The sequence below is a fragment of the Elephas maximus genome, chromosome 12, assembly GCF_024166365.1.
Source record: "Elephas maximus indicus isolate mEleMax1 chromosome 12, mEleMax1 primary haplotype, whole genome shotgun sequence".
Lineage (NCBI taxonomy): Eukaryota > Metazoa > Chordata > Mammalia > Proboscidea > Elephantidae > Elephas > Elephas maximus.
This window is the reverse complement of record NC_064830.1, coordinates 47,958,206-47,977,788: the sequence shown is the minus strand read 5'-3', so window position 1 is coordinate 47,977,788 and position 19,583 is coordinate 47,958,206. Positions and strand designations below refer to the sequence as shown.

Here is a 19,583-nt window from a genome sequence, read left to right as displayed (position 1 = left end):
TTTTCAAAATAAAAAGTTGGGAAAAATATGAATCATAAGGGATAAAAAAAAAACAAAAACCTCTCCTCTTCACACACACAAAAAACAAAATACCTTGAAAGTACAAAAATTATTTTTAATGAAACCTCTGGATTTCACCCAACTTTTCTAAACCAAAAAATACTTAGTAAGCAATTACCACATATTTGTCATCATTTGTTTAAGTAGGGTCAGATGTAAGTGAAATCTGACTCAGAAACCAGGTGTCAGCTGACCACAAAACGAGACCCAGTAGATTAGCACATGCCTCTTACTGTCACTACAGCCTGGGGTTGTGGAGTTGCAATTCAGTCAAGTGGGCCTGCAACAAGAACTAGCTTTCACCGCACGTAAAATTATTGGTTCTTCCACTTCGTTACAAATTCTGGGTTATCCTAAGGTCATCAACAAGCTTGAAAGCATGCATCTAGTGAAATCACTTTTTAAAAACCCTCATAACACAATTCCGAACATGTGGCTGTATTCCTCTACATATACCACAGGACAAGCACTGGGTCAAGATGAATATTTATTCACTTTACAAAGATAATGATATTAAATTGCCATAAACAGCTCCATTTATAGACAAATATAACTGTACATTATACCAGTAGCTGGCTCAAACTTGCTTTCCCAAATGCTTCTACGGCTCCAGCCCTTAGCTGAGCACAGAAATCTCTGCTACTGATGTTAAAAACTCCCTAAAAGATAATGGTTTTTGTGTTTTACATATTCACAGATGGGGTTGGGGAAGGGAACCCATCTCCTCAGCCCTTCCTAAAGTTGAGCTTCCACCTGCATGTCCCCTAGTGAGCGTTAAATACTGGTTCATTAAAAAAAAAAAATTTACTGGTAATTTGAAAAGGCTTTAGTAGCACACCAAAATACTTGTTTATACACACATAAAAAATCTTGAGTCAGATTTATTATTTAAAGGTAAACAGATACCCTAACACTGCCAAGAGTGGGTAATGAAAAGGAAGGAAAACATTAAATTACTGAATTATAAAAATATTTTCTTTGGAAAAAAATTCTAACAAGATTATCATTAATATCTAAAACTAAAGAGAAAAAAATAAAGAGTTGTTCTTTGATCCATTAGTATTTTAAATAAAAATGAAAACCTCTTCAAAAGCAGCTATAACTGAATTATTTTTTTAAAATTGCAGGTAATGTGCACTTCTAATCTATATACACTGATAATTCTTTACCGGCAATTCGCAGTCAAGAAAAATTCTTAATATGGCTAATTCTTTCGTTTTTTAATTATCATAATTTTGTTGTTGTTTTAAAAAAATATTTCACGTGACAGCTTAAAAAATAAGTGGCTTTTTGGGGAAGTACTCCAAATAGTCAACCTGACTCAAGTCAGATTTCCACAGTTAATAGATAAGCTAGGGATATATTGGTAATTTTTTTTTTTAAATCAGTCATTTTTTACTCGTTTTTTTTACTTATTCACTCATTTTATGAAAATGTACCAAATTAAAAAGAAATTTTTACTAGTGCTATATCATATCTGGATTTGATGAAAGACACCAGCCTGAGATAAGAGCTGACACCTTCACAACAGTCCAGTTTTTGAGCCCCATAGGAAATTTCTTTAATCTTCACTAAGTCAATTCTTGATATAACCAATCATATACCAGGATATTATAAAAATATACCATATATTGGACACTCATGTCAGTACATTGCAGAAAATGTGTCTATTTACTGTGTAAAGTTTATTAACATTTGAATGAAACACTCTTATTTACACAGTTAAGTCTTGGGTGGTCAGGACAGCGAGGTGGCATTGGAACCACCATTACGGATTTGGAAATGTGCAACGGCCCTTGGCATCCTGTCAGGGAGACAGCCCTCCTCAGGAGAATGTGGCAGCATTGGACAAGGTGAGCCAGAGTCTATACAGTTTGACTGGCTTGTTTTTTCTGTCTTCATTCTTCCTCGCTTTCATTTTCAGAATCTCCATTTAATTCTTTTTCACTGGCCACATCTCTGTCCTCACCATTTTCCTCATCTTTTTCTTCAGCATCTTCATCTTCCTCTTCATTCTCTTCATCAACATCTTCATCTTTCTCGCTTTCTTTCTCTTCGTCATCTTCATCCCAATTATCCTGGTAGAAATATTAAGCAAAGAAAAGTATTCATGAAGGCATCTTTCTTACAGAGTATGGGGGTTTTTATACCAGGAAGCAAATTACTCAATCACTTACATCAGACTCCTTATCTGCTATTTCATCATCAGATTCCTCTTCAGAAGATTCTGTGGGATGGAAAAAAATCCAGCCTTAATTTTGTGAACAAAGCAGAGGGCACAGCCCTAAAAAGTAAACACAAGCAGACTTCTAATTTTGGAAATATCATTTTCAGCAATCAACAATCTAAGCAACATTAAGTCTGTATTCTTATCTGCATAAAATCACAATTATTATATTAATTACTCATGATGTCACTGAGAGGCGTCTAGGGTCTTAAACACTAGCAAACGGCCATCTAAGATGTAACAATTGGTCTCAACCCACACCTGGAGCAAAGGAAAATGAAGAACACCAATGACACAAGGTAAGTATGAGCCCAAGAGTCAGAATGGGCCACATAAATCAAGGTCTACATCAGCCCGAGGATGGTGCCCGGCTACAATAGATAACTGCCATGACAAGGAGCACAACAGAGAATCCCTGAAGGAGGAGAGCGGTAGGATGCAGACCCCAAATTCTAGTAAAAAGACCAGACTTAATGGCCTGACTGCGACCAGAGGGACCCCAGAGGTCATGGTCCCCAGACCTTCTGTTAGCCCAAGATAGGAACCATGCTCGAAGCCAACTCTTCAGACAAGAAATGGACTGGACTACAAGACCGAAAATGATACTGGTGAAGAATGGGCTTCTTGGATCAAGGAGACACATGAGACTATCTGGGTAGCTCCTTGTCTGGGGGAGAGATGTGAAGGCCGAGGGCAACAGAAGCTGGCTGAATGGACACAGAAACACAGGGTGGAGAGAAGGAATGTGCTGTCTCATTAGGGGAGAGCAACTTATATAGCAAGGTATAATATATAAGGTTTTATATGAGAGACTGACGATTTGTAAACTTTCACTTAAAGCACAATAAAAAATTTAAAAAAGAGCTGAGAAGGACTAAGTACCAAAACTCTAAAAACAAAAAAACTCATTGCAAAAACTAAGCCATTTCTGGGTCACCACACAGACCCAACTGATGAGGAAAAACATCTACAGAAAAATGCTAGCTTGTAATTGTAGAAAAAATGGAAGAGTTGGCATTAATTTTTAACCCATAATGAAAGTACTGATTGTAGGAAGGCCATCAGTTGGCACTGAGGCTGTCAGATGAGCGGCTGTGGGAAACAAAACAGTCAAATAGCACAGCAAGGTTACTTTCTGCACACCGGGATAGAAATGTCTTAATGGCAGGAGAAGCCAGTCCTAGTATCATAAACAGAGGAACAAGTTGAATGTGGCTCTTAATGTGATGCAACATGAAAACACACCAGCACTGATGCATGTTTTTAAAATGCTCGACTTAAAATCTAATCAAGCCATTAGGCCTGATTTTCAGTTTAAGAAACTGTAGAGTTCAGAGAAACAAACTAAACACCAAGAGGAAGCAAGTAGACAGACCAGTAAAGTAGGGTAAGTAGATGGAACAGGCTGCCCCGTCTCTTCAGCAAGTCTGTGTCATGAAAAAAAGGGGCTTTTGAAGACTTAAAAAAGAGACTTAAGTGATACAGCAGCCAAATTCAATACCACGGACCAAGACTGGATCCCAGTTTGGACAAGGCAGCTTTAAAGAACATTTAGGGATAGCTGGGAAAGCTGAAGCTGGCCGGGACACTGGATGAAATTAGGGAATTAATTCTGTTACATGTGTTAATGCTCTCTAATTATGTTGACTATTGTTCCTAATTTTTAAGAGACAGAATACATAGTGAATTATTCAAGGGTGAAATATCAGTGCCTTTTAAAATGTAACAAGCACCTGTGTACCTGTTAACACCTACCTTTATCAGGTCTCAGCATTCTTCCTATATTTACTTTTTCTTAATAAATCATTACATACAGATGGAACTCTCTATATGCACCTCTACTAAGCCATTTTCCCAAAAGAAAGCACTGAGCTGAATTTATCCCACATATGCTGTTACACAATTGCAACGTATGTGTGTGTCTATGAATTACATATGCTTTGTTTTGCACGTTTTCAAACCAGTTACTCAAACTTCCTGGACTTACAACCACTATAAAAACCAAACTAAACCCACTGCCATCGAGTCGATTCCGACTCATAGCGACTCTATAGGACAGAGTAGGACTGCCCCATAGAGTTTCCAAGGAGCACCTGGCAGATTTGAGCTGCCAATCTCTTGGTTAGCAGTCATAGCACTTAACCACTATACAACCACTATACCAAAATAAACCACACCGACTGCCGTCGAGTCAATTCCGACTCATAGCGACCCAACAGAACAGAGTAGAACTGCACCACAGAGTTTCCAAAGAGCACCTGGCAGATTTGAACTGCCAACCTTTTGGTTAGCAGCCATAGCACTTAACCACTACGCCACCAGGGTTTCCCATAACCACTATAGACTCTTAAAAAACTGAGGGCTCCAAAGAGCTTCCATTTATGGGGGTACATCTATCAGCATTTACCACACATTAAAAATTAAAACTGTAATTTAAAAAATTTTTTTCAATATTAAAAAATATTAATTTCTTTACAAACAGTACCAATCCATTAATGTAACATATTTTAGCAAAAAATTTTTTATAAAACAAAAAAATTTTGCTGAAAGAGCAGCACTGTTTTATATTTTTGCAAGTTTCTTTGTCTGACTTTAATTAGTTGGAAAACGGAGGAGGTCATGGAAAGAGCTCAGGGACCATTACGGGTCCTCAGACACACTCTGAGAACTCTTCAGGGAACACTCTGAGAAGTACCCCATGAAAGAAAGGATATTCACATTTTCAAATTTTCTGGAGGTTACTAATTGGCTCTCTAAAAAGAAAGTACACGTATACCCACAAGCAACAGGATTTCCTAGTTCTCCAAGCCTTGCCAACATTCGAGTATTTTCACTGTCTTTTGTGTTTTATCAAGAGTATGAAATATCATCTCACTCAGGTTTTAATTTACATTACCCCAGAGTGGTCATCTTTATATATTTATTAGTCACCTGGATTTCCTCCTCCAGGAAATAACTTATCTATCATATATTCATTTACTGTTACTGTTCTCTAATAACTTTCCTTTAATACACTCAGGTTAATAATAGAAACAGAGATGTACAACGTAATAGATAATTTTTTTTCATATGAATTATCAGTTGTTCCAGCATTTACTGACAAGGTTAGCTTTCCCTCAATGGCATAAAACATGCCTTCAATGTCAAAACACCAAGACTTACACAAAGATTCAAGGGCTTTTCAGGAGTATCTGGTCTAATTGATTTGTCTCTTCTAGCACTTTAGCTTTTTAAGACTTGGTATCTGGTAGGGCAAGTTTCCCCACCTTGTTCATCTAAATCACAGCTATTCTGGGTCCCATGTGCTCTCAAAAAAACCCAAAATATTCAATTTATAAAATAATTTGGGGATAACTGGCAACTTTACAGTATGGAAACTTGAGTTTGTGATTGCTGGCCTATCAATAAACTTATTGCTTTATGTCCTTCAATTATGTTTTCTAATTTTCCCTATACAGGTTTTACTTCATTTTTTTAATATATATTCCTAGGAACTTCAGTTTTGACTGCTACTGTAAATAAGATCTTTCCTAATAAATTTTCTGACTAGTTATTTCTTGCAACCCTATATGACAAGAGAACTGCCCCCTAGGTTCTCCTAAGGTGCAATCTTTACAGGAGTAGATCGCCAGGTCTTTTCTCCCATGGAGTCACTGGTGGATTCGAACCACTGACTTCGGTTAACAGCCAAGCACTTAACCATTGCACCACCAGAGCTCCTTAACTATTTAAAAAAGAAAAAAAACCACGTTACAGTCGAGTCGATTCCAACTCATAGCAACCCTATAGGAAAGAGCAGAACTGCCCCATAGGGTTTCTAAGGAGCTGGTGGTGGGTTTGAACTACTGACCTTTTGGTTAGCAGCTGTAGCTCTTAACCACTGCACCACCAGGGCTCCTTGAATAATTACTGCTGGGATATAATTAAGCTATTGATTTCTTTTTGTTGTTCTTGGTATCCATGAAAACTTGCTGACTTGGATAGCCCTCATTATTATATGCGACTGCAGGTTCTGTTGTATTTTTATGTGGACAAGCATAACACCTGCAAAATCCAATGTTCTAAAAAAATACAATGAGGTGTAAAAACAATAAAAAGTACACTAGTGTCTTGTTACTGACTTTAGTAGGACTGCTCCTAAAACTTCATAATGTCTGATAAAGGTTTATTCAATTAAGAAAATTCTCTTAAATTCACAGGTTGCTCAGATTATTTCTTTAACTAAACTGTATTTGGAAATGTTGGATTATTTTATTTATACACTGTTAGATTTGATTTGCTATTTAAGATGTTTAAGGATGATCTAAAAATGTTTTCTTGACTGCCTTGGCTGGTTTTGTCAACGAGGCTATGCTCTGCTCATAAAACGTCTAAATATTTGCATATAACAAAGATGATTTAGTCTTTGAAAAAAAATTCTTTGAAGGCTCGATCAAATTCAACTGTAAAACCTCTGGGCCTGGTAGAGTTTTCCCAGAGACATTTTGATTAAATCAGTTTTAAAGCTATTGGTTTATTCAGGTTTCCCATTTCTTCTCTTTTTTAAGTCAGTTTTGGTAATTAAGGTCTCCTAAGAAATCACCTACCATATCTAGGTTTGTTAATGGATTTGCATACAGTTTCTTGATAGTGTTCTATCTTAATCTCCTCCATGCCTAATGCTTTTTGATACTGTACTGTATCTATGCCAACTCTTTTTATTTGATTACAGGTTTTTGCCAATTTTGGCCACAAGTCTGTCTATTTAATTAGAGGTATACCAAGTTACGATCTCACTCATATTGAAATTTTCACAAAATGAAGAAAACAGAACTAAGCCAATGTGAAAAACTACATGTTCTCATCCTAGACCCCGCTCTACCCCCAACCTTTACCTTCTTCATACACCAGTTTTGCATTCTGTCCAGGACAAGTCATTCCTTTTGTTTTTTCTGATGCTGTAACCTGAAGATAATAAAATACAATCATGAAGTACATTATATAAGTTTATCCCAAGCATCATGGCCACCACCACACCCACCAATCTCAACCTCTGCCACTGTAATGGACGGCCTTAATACAATGTGGATCAAATACAGGACAAAAAAACACCATCTTCAAATATAAGAATTTCTCTGTAAAAGTTAGGAAACCCTCTGAAGTGATTACAATTCCTTTCCAAGCCAAAATTTTAACTGTATAAGTATCTTGTAGCTTGTTTTCAAGGAGCCCTGGTAGTGCAGTAGTTAAAGCGCTCTGCTGCTCACCAAAAGCTCAGGAGCTCAAACTCACTAGCTGTTCTGCAGGAGAAATATGTGGAAGTCTGCTTCCATAAAGATTACACCCTTGGAAACCCCATGGGGCAGTTCCATCCTGTCCTACTAGGTCGCTGTGAGTGGGAAATGATTCAACTGCAGTGGGTCTGGTTTTGGTTTTAACATTTCACCATAACTCAACCAATCCTAACTGCCTTAACAGCTGAAATACCATGTGTTCAGAACCTGTGAATAAAAGGTGAAACGGACACAGCTAAGTATTCTTACTGTCAAATACATAGCATCTCCAAGGTAAAAAACAAATCATGATTCATCAATTTCTTTTATTGTGCTTTAAGTGAAAGTTTATAATCCAAGTTGGTTTCTCATATAAAAACTTATACACACGTTGTTATGTGGCCCTAGTTGCTTTCCCTACAAAGTGACAGCACACTCCTTCTCTCCATCCTGTATTTCCCGTGTCCATTCAACTAGCTCTTGACCCCCTCTGGCTTCTCGTCTTGCTTCCAGACAGGAGCTGCCCACATAGTGCCATGTGCCTACTTGAGCTAAGAAGCTTACTCCTCACCAGTATCATTTTATGTCTGATAGTCCAGATCTTTGTCTGAACAGTTGGCTTCAAGAATGGTTTTCGTTTTGGGCTAACATAGAGTCTGGGGGCCATGACCTCTGGGGTCCCTCCAGTCTCAGACCATTAAGTCTGGTCTTTTTACAAGAATTTGAGGTCTGCATCCCACTTTCCTCCTGTTCCATCAGGGATTCTCTGTTGTGCTCTGTCAGGGCAGTCGCTGGTGGTAGCCAGGCACATCTAGTTCTTTCAGTCTCAGGCTGACGGAGTCAGTCTCTGGTTTATGTGGCCCTTTCTTTATCTTGGGCTTGTATTTTCCTTGTGCCTTTGGTGTTCTTCATTCTCCTCTGCTCCAGGTGCCACTCACCAAAGTGGGATGCAGAACATGTGCTTAATACACATTGTTAGGCCAGCTGACCTAGATGTCCCCTGGAACCATGGTTCCTAGACTCCCATCCCTGCTACTCTGTCCCTTGAAGTGTTTGGTTGTATTCAGGAAACTTCTCAGCCAGTTGTGCTGACATCCCCTGTATTGTGTTGTCCTTCCCTTCACACCTAAAATAATTCTTGGTTTACTATCCAATTAGTGAATACCCTTCTCCCTCACTCCCTCGTAACAATCAAAGAATGTTTTCTTCTGTGTTTAAACCTTTTCTTCAGTTCTTATAATAGTGGTCTCATACAATGTTTGTCCTTTTGCGACTGACTAATTTCACTCAGAATACCTTCCAGATTCCTCAATGTTATGAGTTGTTTCACAGATTCCTCACTGTTCTTTATCGATGCGTAGTATTCCGTTATGTGAATATACCCTAATTTATTTATCCATTCATCCGTTGATGGGCACCTTGGTTGCTTCTATCTTTTTGCTATTGTAAACACTGCTGCAATGAACACGGGTGTGCATATATCTGTTCGTGTGGAGGCTCTTATTTCTCTAGGATATATTGCATGGAGTGGAACCACTGGATCGTACGGTAGTTCTATTTCTAGCTTTCTAAGGAGCGCCAAATCGATTTCCAAAATGGCTGTAACATTTTACATTCCCACCAGTAGTGCATGAGTGTTCCAGTCTCTCCACAACCTCTCCAACATTTATCATTTTGTGTGTTTTGGATTAATGCCAGCCTTCTTGGGGTGACATGGTATCTCATTGTAGTTTTGATTTGCATTTCTCTAACGGCTAATGATCATGAGTATTTCATGCATCTGTTAGCCGCCTGAATGTCTTCTTTGGTGAAGTGTCTGTTCATATCCTTTACCCATTTTTAAACTGGATTATTTGTCTTTTTGTTGTTGAGTTTTTGCAGTATCGTGTAGATTTTAGAGGTAAGATGCTGGGATTAGTCATAGACAAATTTTTTTTCCCGGTCTGTAGGTTGTCTTTTTATTCTTTGGGTGAAGTCTTTGGATGAGCATAAATGTTTGATTTTTAGGAGCTCCCAGTTATCTAGTGTCTCCTCTGATTTACCAATTTCTTGCTGAAATAGGAAGCTTCAATGTTCAGGCAAAAGGTCCATTTTCCTCTCTCCATTCTGATCACATGCAAAAGTTTTAGCATAAAACAATTTGATTATTTACTCACCTGTGTGATTAGAAGGATGAGCTTTCCATGAAGGTGGGAGAGTTTCTGGAAAGTTCTGACTCTGCTGTCTAGTAATTGATAGAGTGTCCTCAGCTGGGATACCAGGTCAGGTAACTGGGGAAAAATTGACAAAGTTTGATACTATTATCACATTATATAGATCTGCAGACACACAAACCATGATCTGCTCTGCCTAGGTATTTCGCCACTGGACAGCATCTGCTCACAAATACCTCCAGTGGCAGCAGGTAGCTTGGAACACAACCTAGCAACATCTCAGACATTCCATGTCCTAACAGCGAAACAAACACAATATTGTTTTTAGAAAATCACAATGCAAGGTCGGGAGGGAGAAAACTGCAGATGGGACTATTCTGTATGGATCAAATTATTTCAGATAGGTCAATACAAAGAGGACACTAACAGGGGCTTCTTCTGAATCTAATCCTAACATGAGGCCCCAACAAGCTAGGGGAAGCTTTTTACTATCTATACCTTTAAAAGGCCAGAGACACAGTAGGATAAAGTACAAAGCTGAGATCAGAGAATTTTAAACATATTCTGTGAACGAACCCTCTGAACCATACTTAGAAATTAAAGCAGAAAATTATTTGTCCCTCCAGAGCTACAGAAAAAAAGGACTCTACTCTTTGCCTTTTAATTACCCTTTACTTGACCTCCCATCTCTGATAACTCAGGGTAAATAAGTGCTTCATTCAAATGTTAATAAACTTTACACAGCAAAGAACACAAAATGAATAATGATCACATTTCAATTTACATCATCTCCCTTGCATCCAAGCACATTCAGACAGTAAGTTCCAGGAAGATGGGGATGAGTATCTTGAATACTGCTTAAGCCCCTAATGCCTGGCTCAGAGATGGTACTTAGCTATCTGTATAAGGAAGGGAGAAACGAAGGAAGACATGAAGGAAAATCACTGTTTTCTAAAAAGAGAGAAATCGTGCTCCCTATACCACACTTCTTTGGTCTGTTTTGCCATGACCTTGAATGCTACACTACTACTACTCTGGTAGTTACATCTGAGGAGTTGATTCCAGAAAGGATCTCACTATAAGGCCTCTCAGGCCTCTTTTCACTTCCAAGCAAGTAACTGAGGCCACAAAATGAGCTCCCCTGTTCCCCGGCCAGAGTCTTACGGCCTGCTGCGTGCTGTGATTTTTCCATGCCCACCACCTTGCCATTTAGTCACTCCACTCACCTCTACCCCCAATCTTCATCAATCAACATTCCTGCAAGCTGAGAGACCCAACACCCACTCTTACACTCTCTTGTCTCTTCCCCATTCTAACATCTCTAACAGAGTTCTCTCCACACACACAAACTGCTAACCTCAAAGCAGGTTATCCAGTAATTTTCCCCATTTCAAACCACTGACAGCAAAAGGAGCCTGAGACAGAGAACAAGGGACAGTGACCAAGCAGGAGTGGGGTGAGAGTGTGTTAAAAAAGGAAGCACTATAGGTTAAACAGTAATTACAAATTTTTCAAAACTATCCACTATAACCTTTTAATAAAATCTATTGTGAGTGCTAGATAACCAAAAGAAGAAAAAACAAATTATATAATTTTATATCTAACTTAAAATATAACTGATGTAATGTGGCAAAGAACCCAACTCATACTGTGACATATAAATTCGTTTTTTTTTCCTGGTGTTACTTGAAGATTTTAGGCTCCATCGCTTCCGTTTGCATAGATAATTGACAGCAGACAGCCCCAACAAAATGCCAGGTACTAAATATTTAATTTAGATCATTTATGTATCCTCACAAGACACCTTTTATCCTCTTGGAACAAGGTATGAACATGATAGGCAAACATGTGAGCATATATATAAATTTAAGTTTTTATGGATCCCTGGTGAGGCAATGGTCAGGCACTCAGCTGCTAACCCAAAGGTCGGCAGTTCAAACCCACCAACTGCTCCACAGGAGAAAGATGTGGCCACTGGCTTCCATAAAGATTTATAGCCTTGGAAACCCTATCAGACAGTTCTACACCATCCGCAGGGCTGCTATGAGACGGAATCGATTCGATGGCAGTAGGTGAAGTTTTTAAAAGGAAGTAAAGGGATACTATAATATAAAGGCAACTTTGCTGTAAAGGTTATATGTATAAAAAGCATCTGAAGGGAAATATATCAATATATAAACTTTTCTCCTTTCTACATTTTCTCAAAGCTCTCTCTATTTATTACTTTACATAACAGACCAATTTATAAGAGACAATAATGTAACATTATGAAATGGCTCAGGTCATTGTACCTGGAGATAACCATCCTCTCCATCTGTCCTCCAAAGCATCAAAAAGGAAGCATTTGATGCTTTGGAGGACAGATGGAGAGGATAGTTTTGTTTAGCCATCAGTATAATCCTTACGAAAGTCAAACTATTCCTACTCAGCAACTATCCTGAAAAGACTTACTGTGGATAGATATGATGCATGAACCGTTAACACACATTTTAGCCACTGAACCATTAAAAGAGCACTGAAAAAAAAAGGAAAAAATCCAAGTAAACTAGTGTTCACATATTCAAAATTAAATACAACTCAATTCAAAATCAGAAAAACTCTGATAGGCAAAGTGAATATCTAAAAATTGTATTCTGTTAAGATGATTATAATAAATTACTATGAACTTGACCACTCTTTCATTTTTCACTGAGTCTGTCTGAGATTTGTGTTATAATAATCTCTGGTGGCGGGGGGACACAAAGCAATGGAAACAGGACAAAAATTCTTTCCTCTAAAACAATTCAAGACTAAAACCCACTCATTATTTTGTAATAAACTGGTAACGAGGCAGCAATATTTATCTAAACTGGGCTCAATCAATTTTACATTTTATTAAAGCCCATGTTTGAGCCTATCATCTATTCAACGACAGACACAAACAGTGAAGATTTCTACCCCGACACTAAAAGTAAAAAAAAAAAAAAAAAAACAGATCAAAAATGTGTGAACTTGGCCTAAATCATGAATTCTTTAGCCTTCTTCCTTTGTGAGCGTCAAAGGCTAATTAATGAAGCTGATCAGGAAAAAAAATTTAGAAAGGACAAACCTGTATATTGTAGACATTGGTAATACTATACTACAAACTTAGGGTCTTATCAAATTACTAAGAAAAAAGACCCCAAAATTTTTGTGTTTTAGCTAAAATATTTTCTTATACTGTCTTAAGCAGATATCAAAGGTCAGCAAGTTCTATGACAACTTTTTATATCATGGTTAAGACTAAAACATTAAATTCACTTAAATAATAGTTGAAATATCTACATAGGAGTTTTCTAAAAGAAAAAGGTTTATAATAAAATCTTAGGAATAAGAATCATTCACCTTAAAAAAGGTGAGGGAGCAAATAACATTGATACTTAAAGAGTGTTATTGGTTAGAATTGGGGCTACCCAGTATTGAATTTCATACAGTTTTTTAACAACAAACTCTCCTAGATTTATAAGAAATATCAAGTCAAGCCGCCTAAACATCTCACCTGTTAGGATGTCCTTGCAGTCTCTTCGTCAGCTGAGGAGGAGAAAAGAACGTTAGCAAACAGCACTTTAGAAGCAACCAGTCACCATCAACTCCCAGGGGACACACATCCACAACGACACAGGAAAACAACTGTGTTAGGAAATCATTATTCCATTTAGTGGTGTATTTTCAACCAAAATAATATATTCTAGGAATACATTTCTATAGCAAGAGTAATTTTGCCTGGGAAAAAAAAAATCTAGGCTAGGATTTATATGAAATGTCCAGAATAGGCAAATTCACAGACAGGAAACAGATAAATGGTTGCAGGGGGGGTAAGAGGGAGATGGGGGAGTGACTGCTAATGGGTAAGGGATTTCTTTTCGGGGTGTAATAAGCACAATTTCATGCATATACTAAAAAAACAATGAATTGTATGCTTTAAACGGGTAATTTTATGGTATGTAAATTGTATCTCAATTAAAAACACACACAGAAAATAATCTAAGCTAGGCAAAATTCATTTGAGTAAACAATATTCTAAAAACATAACTAGGGCTCTCCTAACACACGATAATAATTTTTTAAATATTAAGGTTCCCTCTATTAATAATGGTAAACCACCCACCTTAATACCAAAACTATGCTCATAAAACACTTTAGTATTTTCAACAAGTATAATCTCCAATCACAAAGGATCCGTTTTATCTTTAAGCCTAATTTTAACAACGTATACACACTCTTTTAGGGTAGCTTCTGTTAAACTGGAAACCCTGGTGGCGTAGTGGTTAAGTGCTATGGCTGCTAACCAAAGGGTCGGCAGTTCGAATCCGCCAGGCGCTCCTTGGAAACTCTATGGGGCAGTTCTACTCTGTCCTATATGGTCATTATGAGTCGGAATCGACTTGATGGCACTGGGTTTGGTTTTTGTTTTTTTTCTGTTAAATTATGCATGGACTTAAAAGGGATAAAGGAAAAATTTTTTTCTTAAGGTATGTAGCGATTATACAATTATTTGAATTCAACACATGACACACCCCAGTAAACGGTACCTTTACTGGATCTCAAATGCCTCCTGAGCCTAGCATTTGGTTTAGTTTCAGTTCTCCCTTGGTGCCCTTACAGGCTACCAATGACTATACACAGGCTTCCTGTGGCCTGGCACTCCCACTACCCTTTTCTTATCTAGCTGCTACCAACCCCTTTCATAACACCATTTAATATAGTTACTTAAGCAAAGTCAGTTCAACCACTTGTCAGATAGTAAAAGTTACTCTTAAAGATGCCAGACATGATGCCACTACTAGATAATCTTAATGTCCTCTCCAATTCCATGGAGCCCTGGTGGTGTAGCTGTTAAGAGCTCGGTTGCTAACCAAAAGGTCAGAAGTTCAAATCCACCAGCCGCTCCTTGGAAACTTTGTGGGGCAGGTCTACTCTGTCCTATAGTGTCACTACAAGTCGGAATCAACTGGATGGCAATAGGTTTTTTGGTACATGGAGATTAAGAGCCCTTCTCAGGTTAAAAAAAGAATAAACACAAGTTAGGTTTTTACTTAGAAAAATAAAGGTAAATATTAACGTAACCACAAAGAGGTATAACAACTCCATAACTCAAAATAAAAACCAAGAAAAACGTAACGACTCAGCAAACATAAACTCAAATACTATGAAAATGAGGAACACACGATTTACAAAGAAAAACATCTCAGCACAAAAAAGTGGAAAAATGAAATTGTCAACAACACACATAAAAAGGCATCAAAATGACAACACTACTAAACACATACTTATCTATAATTACGCTGAATGTAAATGGACTAAATGCACCAATAAAGAGACAGAGAGTCTCAGACTGGATAAAGAAACACGATCCGTCTATATGCTGCCTACAAGAGACACACCTTAGAGACACAAACAAACTAAAACTCAAAGGATGGAAAAAAATATATCAAGCAAACAATAAGCAAAAAAGAAGAGGAGTAGCAATATGAATTTCTGACAAAATAGACTTTAAACTTAAATCCACCACAAAGGATAAAGAAGGACACTACGTAATGATAAAAGGGACAATTGACCAGGAAGATATAATCATATTAAATATTTATGCACCCAATGACAGGGCTGCAAGATACATAAATCAAATTTTAACAGAACTGAAAAGTGAGATAGACACCGCCACAATTATAGTAGGAGACTTCAACACACCACTTTCAGAGAAGGAAGGACATCCAGTAAGAAGCTCAAGAGAGACACGGACAACAATCAACCAACTTGACCTCACTGACTTATACAGAAATCTCCACCCAACTAATGCAAAGTATACTTTTTGTTCTAGTGCACATGGCACATTCTCTAGAATAGACCACATATTAGGTCATAAAACAAACCTTTGCAGAATCCAAAACCTCAAAATATTACAAAGCATCTTCTCAGACCACAAGGCCATAAAAGTGGAAATCAACAACAGAAAAATTAGGGAAAAGAAATCAAATACTTGGAAACTGAACAACACCCACCTGAAAAAAGACTGGGTTATGGAAGACATCAAGGAGGGAATAAGGAAATTCATAGAATGCAACGAGAATGAAAATACTTCCTATCAAAACCTCTGGGACACAGCAAAAGCAGTGCTCAGAGGCCAATTTATATCAATAAATGCACATATACAAAAAGAAGAAAGAGCCAAAATCAGAGAAATGTCCCTACAACTTGAACAAATAGAAAGTGAGCAACAAAAGAATCCATCAGGCACCAGAAGAAAACATACAATCAAAATTAGAGCTGAACTAAATGAACTAGGGAACAGAAAAACAACTGAAAGAATTAACAAAGCCAAAAGCTGGTTCTTTGAAAAAAGTAACAAAATTGATAAACCATTGCCCAGACTGACTAAAGAAATACAGGAAAGGAAACAAATAACCTGAGTAAGAAACGAGATGGGCCACATCACAACAGACCCAACTGAAATTAAAAAAATCATATCAGATTATTACAAAAAATTGTACTCTAACAAATTTGCAAACCTAGAAGAAATGGATGAATTCCTAGAAAAACACTACCTACCTAAACTAACACAATCAGAAGTAGAAAAGCTAAATAGACCCATAACAAAAAAAAGAGATTGAAACAGTAATCAAAAAACTCCCAACCAAAAATAGCCCTGGCCCGGATGGCTTTACTGCAGAGTTCTACCAAACTTTCAGAGAAGAGTTAACACCACTACTACTAAAGGTATTTCAAAGCATAGAAAATGACTGAATACTACCTAACTCATTCTATGAAGCCACCATTTCCCTGATACCAAAACGAGGTAAAGACTTCACAAAAAAACAAAATTACAGACCTATATCCCTCATGAACATAGATGCAAAAATCCTCAACAAAATTCTAGCCAATAGAATTCAACAACATATCAAAAAATTAATCCACCATGACCAAGTGGGATTTATACCAGGTATGCAAGGCTGGTTTAATATCAGAAAAACCATTAATGTAATCCACCATATAAATAAAACAAAACACAAAAACCACATGTTCTTATCAATTGATGCAGAAAAGGCATCTAACAAAGTCCAACACCCATTTATGATAAAAACTCTCACCAAAATAGGAATTGAAGGAAAATTCCTCAGCATAATAAAGGGCATCTATACAAAGCCAACAGCCAACATCACTCTAAATGGAGAGAGCCTGAAAGCATTTCCCTTGAGAATGGGAACCAGATAAGGATGCCCTTTATCACCGCTCTTATTCAACATTGTGCTAGAGGTCCTAGACAGAGCAATTAGGCTAGACAAAGAAATAAAGGGCATCTGGATTGGCAAGGAGGAAGTAAAATTATCTCTATTTGCAGATGACATGATCTTATAAACAGAAAACCCTAAGGAATCCTCCAGAAAACTACTGAAACTAATAGAAGAGTTTGGCAGAGTCTCAGGTTATAAGATAAACATACAAAAATCACTTGGAATCCTCTACATCAACAAAAAGAACATCGAAGAGGAAATCGCCAAATCAACACCATTCACAGTAGCCCCCAAGAAGATAAAATACTTAGGAATAAATCTTACCAAGGATGTAAAAGACCTATACAAAGAAAACTACAAAGTACTACTACAAGAAACTAAAAAGAACCTACTTAAGTGGAAAAACATACCTTGCTCATGGATAGGAAGACTTAACATAGTAAAGATGTCTATGCTACCAAAAGCCATCTATACATACAATGCACTTCCGATCCAAATTCCAATGACATTTTTTAATGTGATGGAGAAACAAATCACCAACTTCATATGGAAGGGAAAGAAGCCTCGGATAAGCAAAGCATTACTGAAAAAGAAGAAGAAAGTGCGAGGCCTCACTCTACCTGATTTCAGAACCTATTATACAGCCACAGTAGTCAAAACAGCCTGGTACTGGTACAACAACAGACACATAGACGAACGGAACAGAATTGAGAACCCAGATATAAATCCATCCACATATGAGCAGCTGATATTTGACAAAGGCCCAGTGTCAGTTAATTGGGGAAAAGATAGTCTTTTTAACAAATGGTGCTGGCATAACTGGATATCCATTTGCAAAAAAATGAAACAGGACCCATACCTCACACCATGCACAAAAACTAACTCCAAGTGGATCAAAGACCTAAACACAAAGACTAAAACAATAAAGATCATGCAAGAAAAAACAGGGACAACGTTAGGAGCCCTAATACAAGGCATTAACAGAATACAAAACATTACCAAAAATGATGAAGAGAAACCAGATAACTGGGAGCTCCTAAAAATCAAACACCTATGCTCATCTAAAGACTTCACCAAAAGAGTAAAAAGACCACCTACTGACTGGGAAAGAATTTTCAGCTATGACATCTCCGACCAGCGCCTGATCTCTAAAATCTATATGATTCTGTCAAAACTCAACCAAAAAAGACAAGCAACCCAATCAAGAAGTGGGCAAAGGATATGAACACGCACTTCACTAAAGAAGATATTCAGGCAGCTAACAGATACATGACAAAATGCTCTCGATCATTAGCCATTAGAGAAATGCAGATTAAAACTACGATGAGATTCCATCTCACTCCAACAAGGCTGGCATTAATCCAAAAAACACAAAATAATAAATGTTGGAGAGGCTGCGGAGAGATTGGAACTCTTATACACTGCTGGTGGGAATGTAAAATGGTACAACCACTTTGGAAATCTATCTGGCGCTATCTTAAACAGTTAGAAATAGAACTATCATACAACCCAGAAATCCCACTCCTTGGAATATACCCTAGAGAAATAAGAGCCTTTACACGAACAGATATATGCACACCCATGTTTACTGCAGCTCTGTTTACAATAGCAAAAAGCTGGAGGCAACCAAGGTGTTCATCAACGGATGAATGGATAAATAAATTGTGGTATATTCATACAATGGAACACTACGCATCGATAAAGAACAGTGACGAATCTGTGAAACATTTCATAACATGGAGGAACCTGGAAGGCATTATGCTGAGCGAAATTAGTCAGAGGCAAAAGGACAAATATTGTATAAGACCACTATTATAAGTTCTTGAGAAACAGTATAAACTGAGAAGAACACATACTTTTGTGGTTATGAGGGGGGAAGCGAGGGAGGGTGAGAGAGGGTTTTTTACTGATGAGTTAGTAGATAAGAAGTACTTTAGGTGAAGGGAAGGGCAATACTCAATACATGGAAGGTCAGCTCAACTGGACTGGACCAAAAGCAAAGAAGTTTCCGAGATAAACTGAATACTTCAAAGGTCAGCGGAGCAAGGGCGGGGGTTTGGGAACCATGGTTTAAGCGGAGTTCTAAGTCAATTGGCAAAATAATTCTATTATGAAAACATTCTGCATCCCACTTTGAAATGTGGCGTCTGGGGTCTTAAATGCTAACAAGCGGCCATCTAAGACGCATCAATTGGTCTCAACCCACCTGGATCAAAGGAGAATGAAGAACACCAAGGTCACACGATAACTAAGAGCCCAAGAGACAGAAAGGGCCACATGAACCAGAGACCTACATCATCCTGAGACCAGAAGAACTAGTTGGTGCCCGGCCACAACCGATGACTGCCCTGACAGGGAGCACAACAGAGAACCCCTGAGGGAGCAGGAGATCAGTGGGATGCAGACCCCAAATTCGCACAAAAAGACTATACTTAATGGTCTGACTGAGACTAGAGGAATCCCAGCGGTCATGGTCCCCAAACCTTCTGCTGGCCCAGGACAGGAACCATTCCCGAAGACAACTCATCAGACATGAAAGGGACTGGACAGTGGGTAGGAGAGAGATGCTGATGAAGAGTGAGCTATTTGTATCAGGTGGACACTTGAGGCTGTGTTGGCATCTCCTGTCTGGAGGGGGGATGGG

At 37.9% G+C, this 19,583-nt stretch overlaps 1 protein-coding gene across 1 annotated transcript in view; it reads right to left on the bottom strand.

Annotated features, from left to right (window-relative positions):
- Nucleotides 1-534: 534 nt before the first annotated feature.
- Nucleotides 535-19,583, bottom strand: part of WDR43 (WD repeat domain 43) — a 59,512-nt gene continuing 40,463 nt past the window's right edge. Inside the window, exons 13-18 of the mRNA XM_049903049.1 lie at nucleotides 13,210-13,241; nucleotides 12,144-12,207; nucleotides 9,696-9,809; nucleotides 7,162-7,231; nucleotides 2,238-2,287; nucleotides 535-2,138 (exon numbers count right to left, since the gene is read on the bottom strand). Of these exons, the coding sequence (XP_049759006.1) occupies nucleotides 1,959-2,138; nucleotides 2,238-2,287; nucleotides 7,162-7,231; nucleotides 9,696-9,809; nucleotides 12,144-12,207; nucleotides 13,210-13,241 (510 nt within the window). The 3' untranslated portion in view covers nucleotides 535-1,958. The remainder of the gene's footprint in view (nucleotides 2,139-2,237; nucleotides 2,288-7,161; nucleotides 7,232-9,695; nucleotides 9,810-12,143; nucleotides 12,208-13,209; nucleotides 13,242-19,583) is intronic.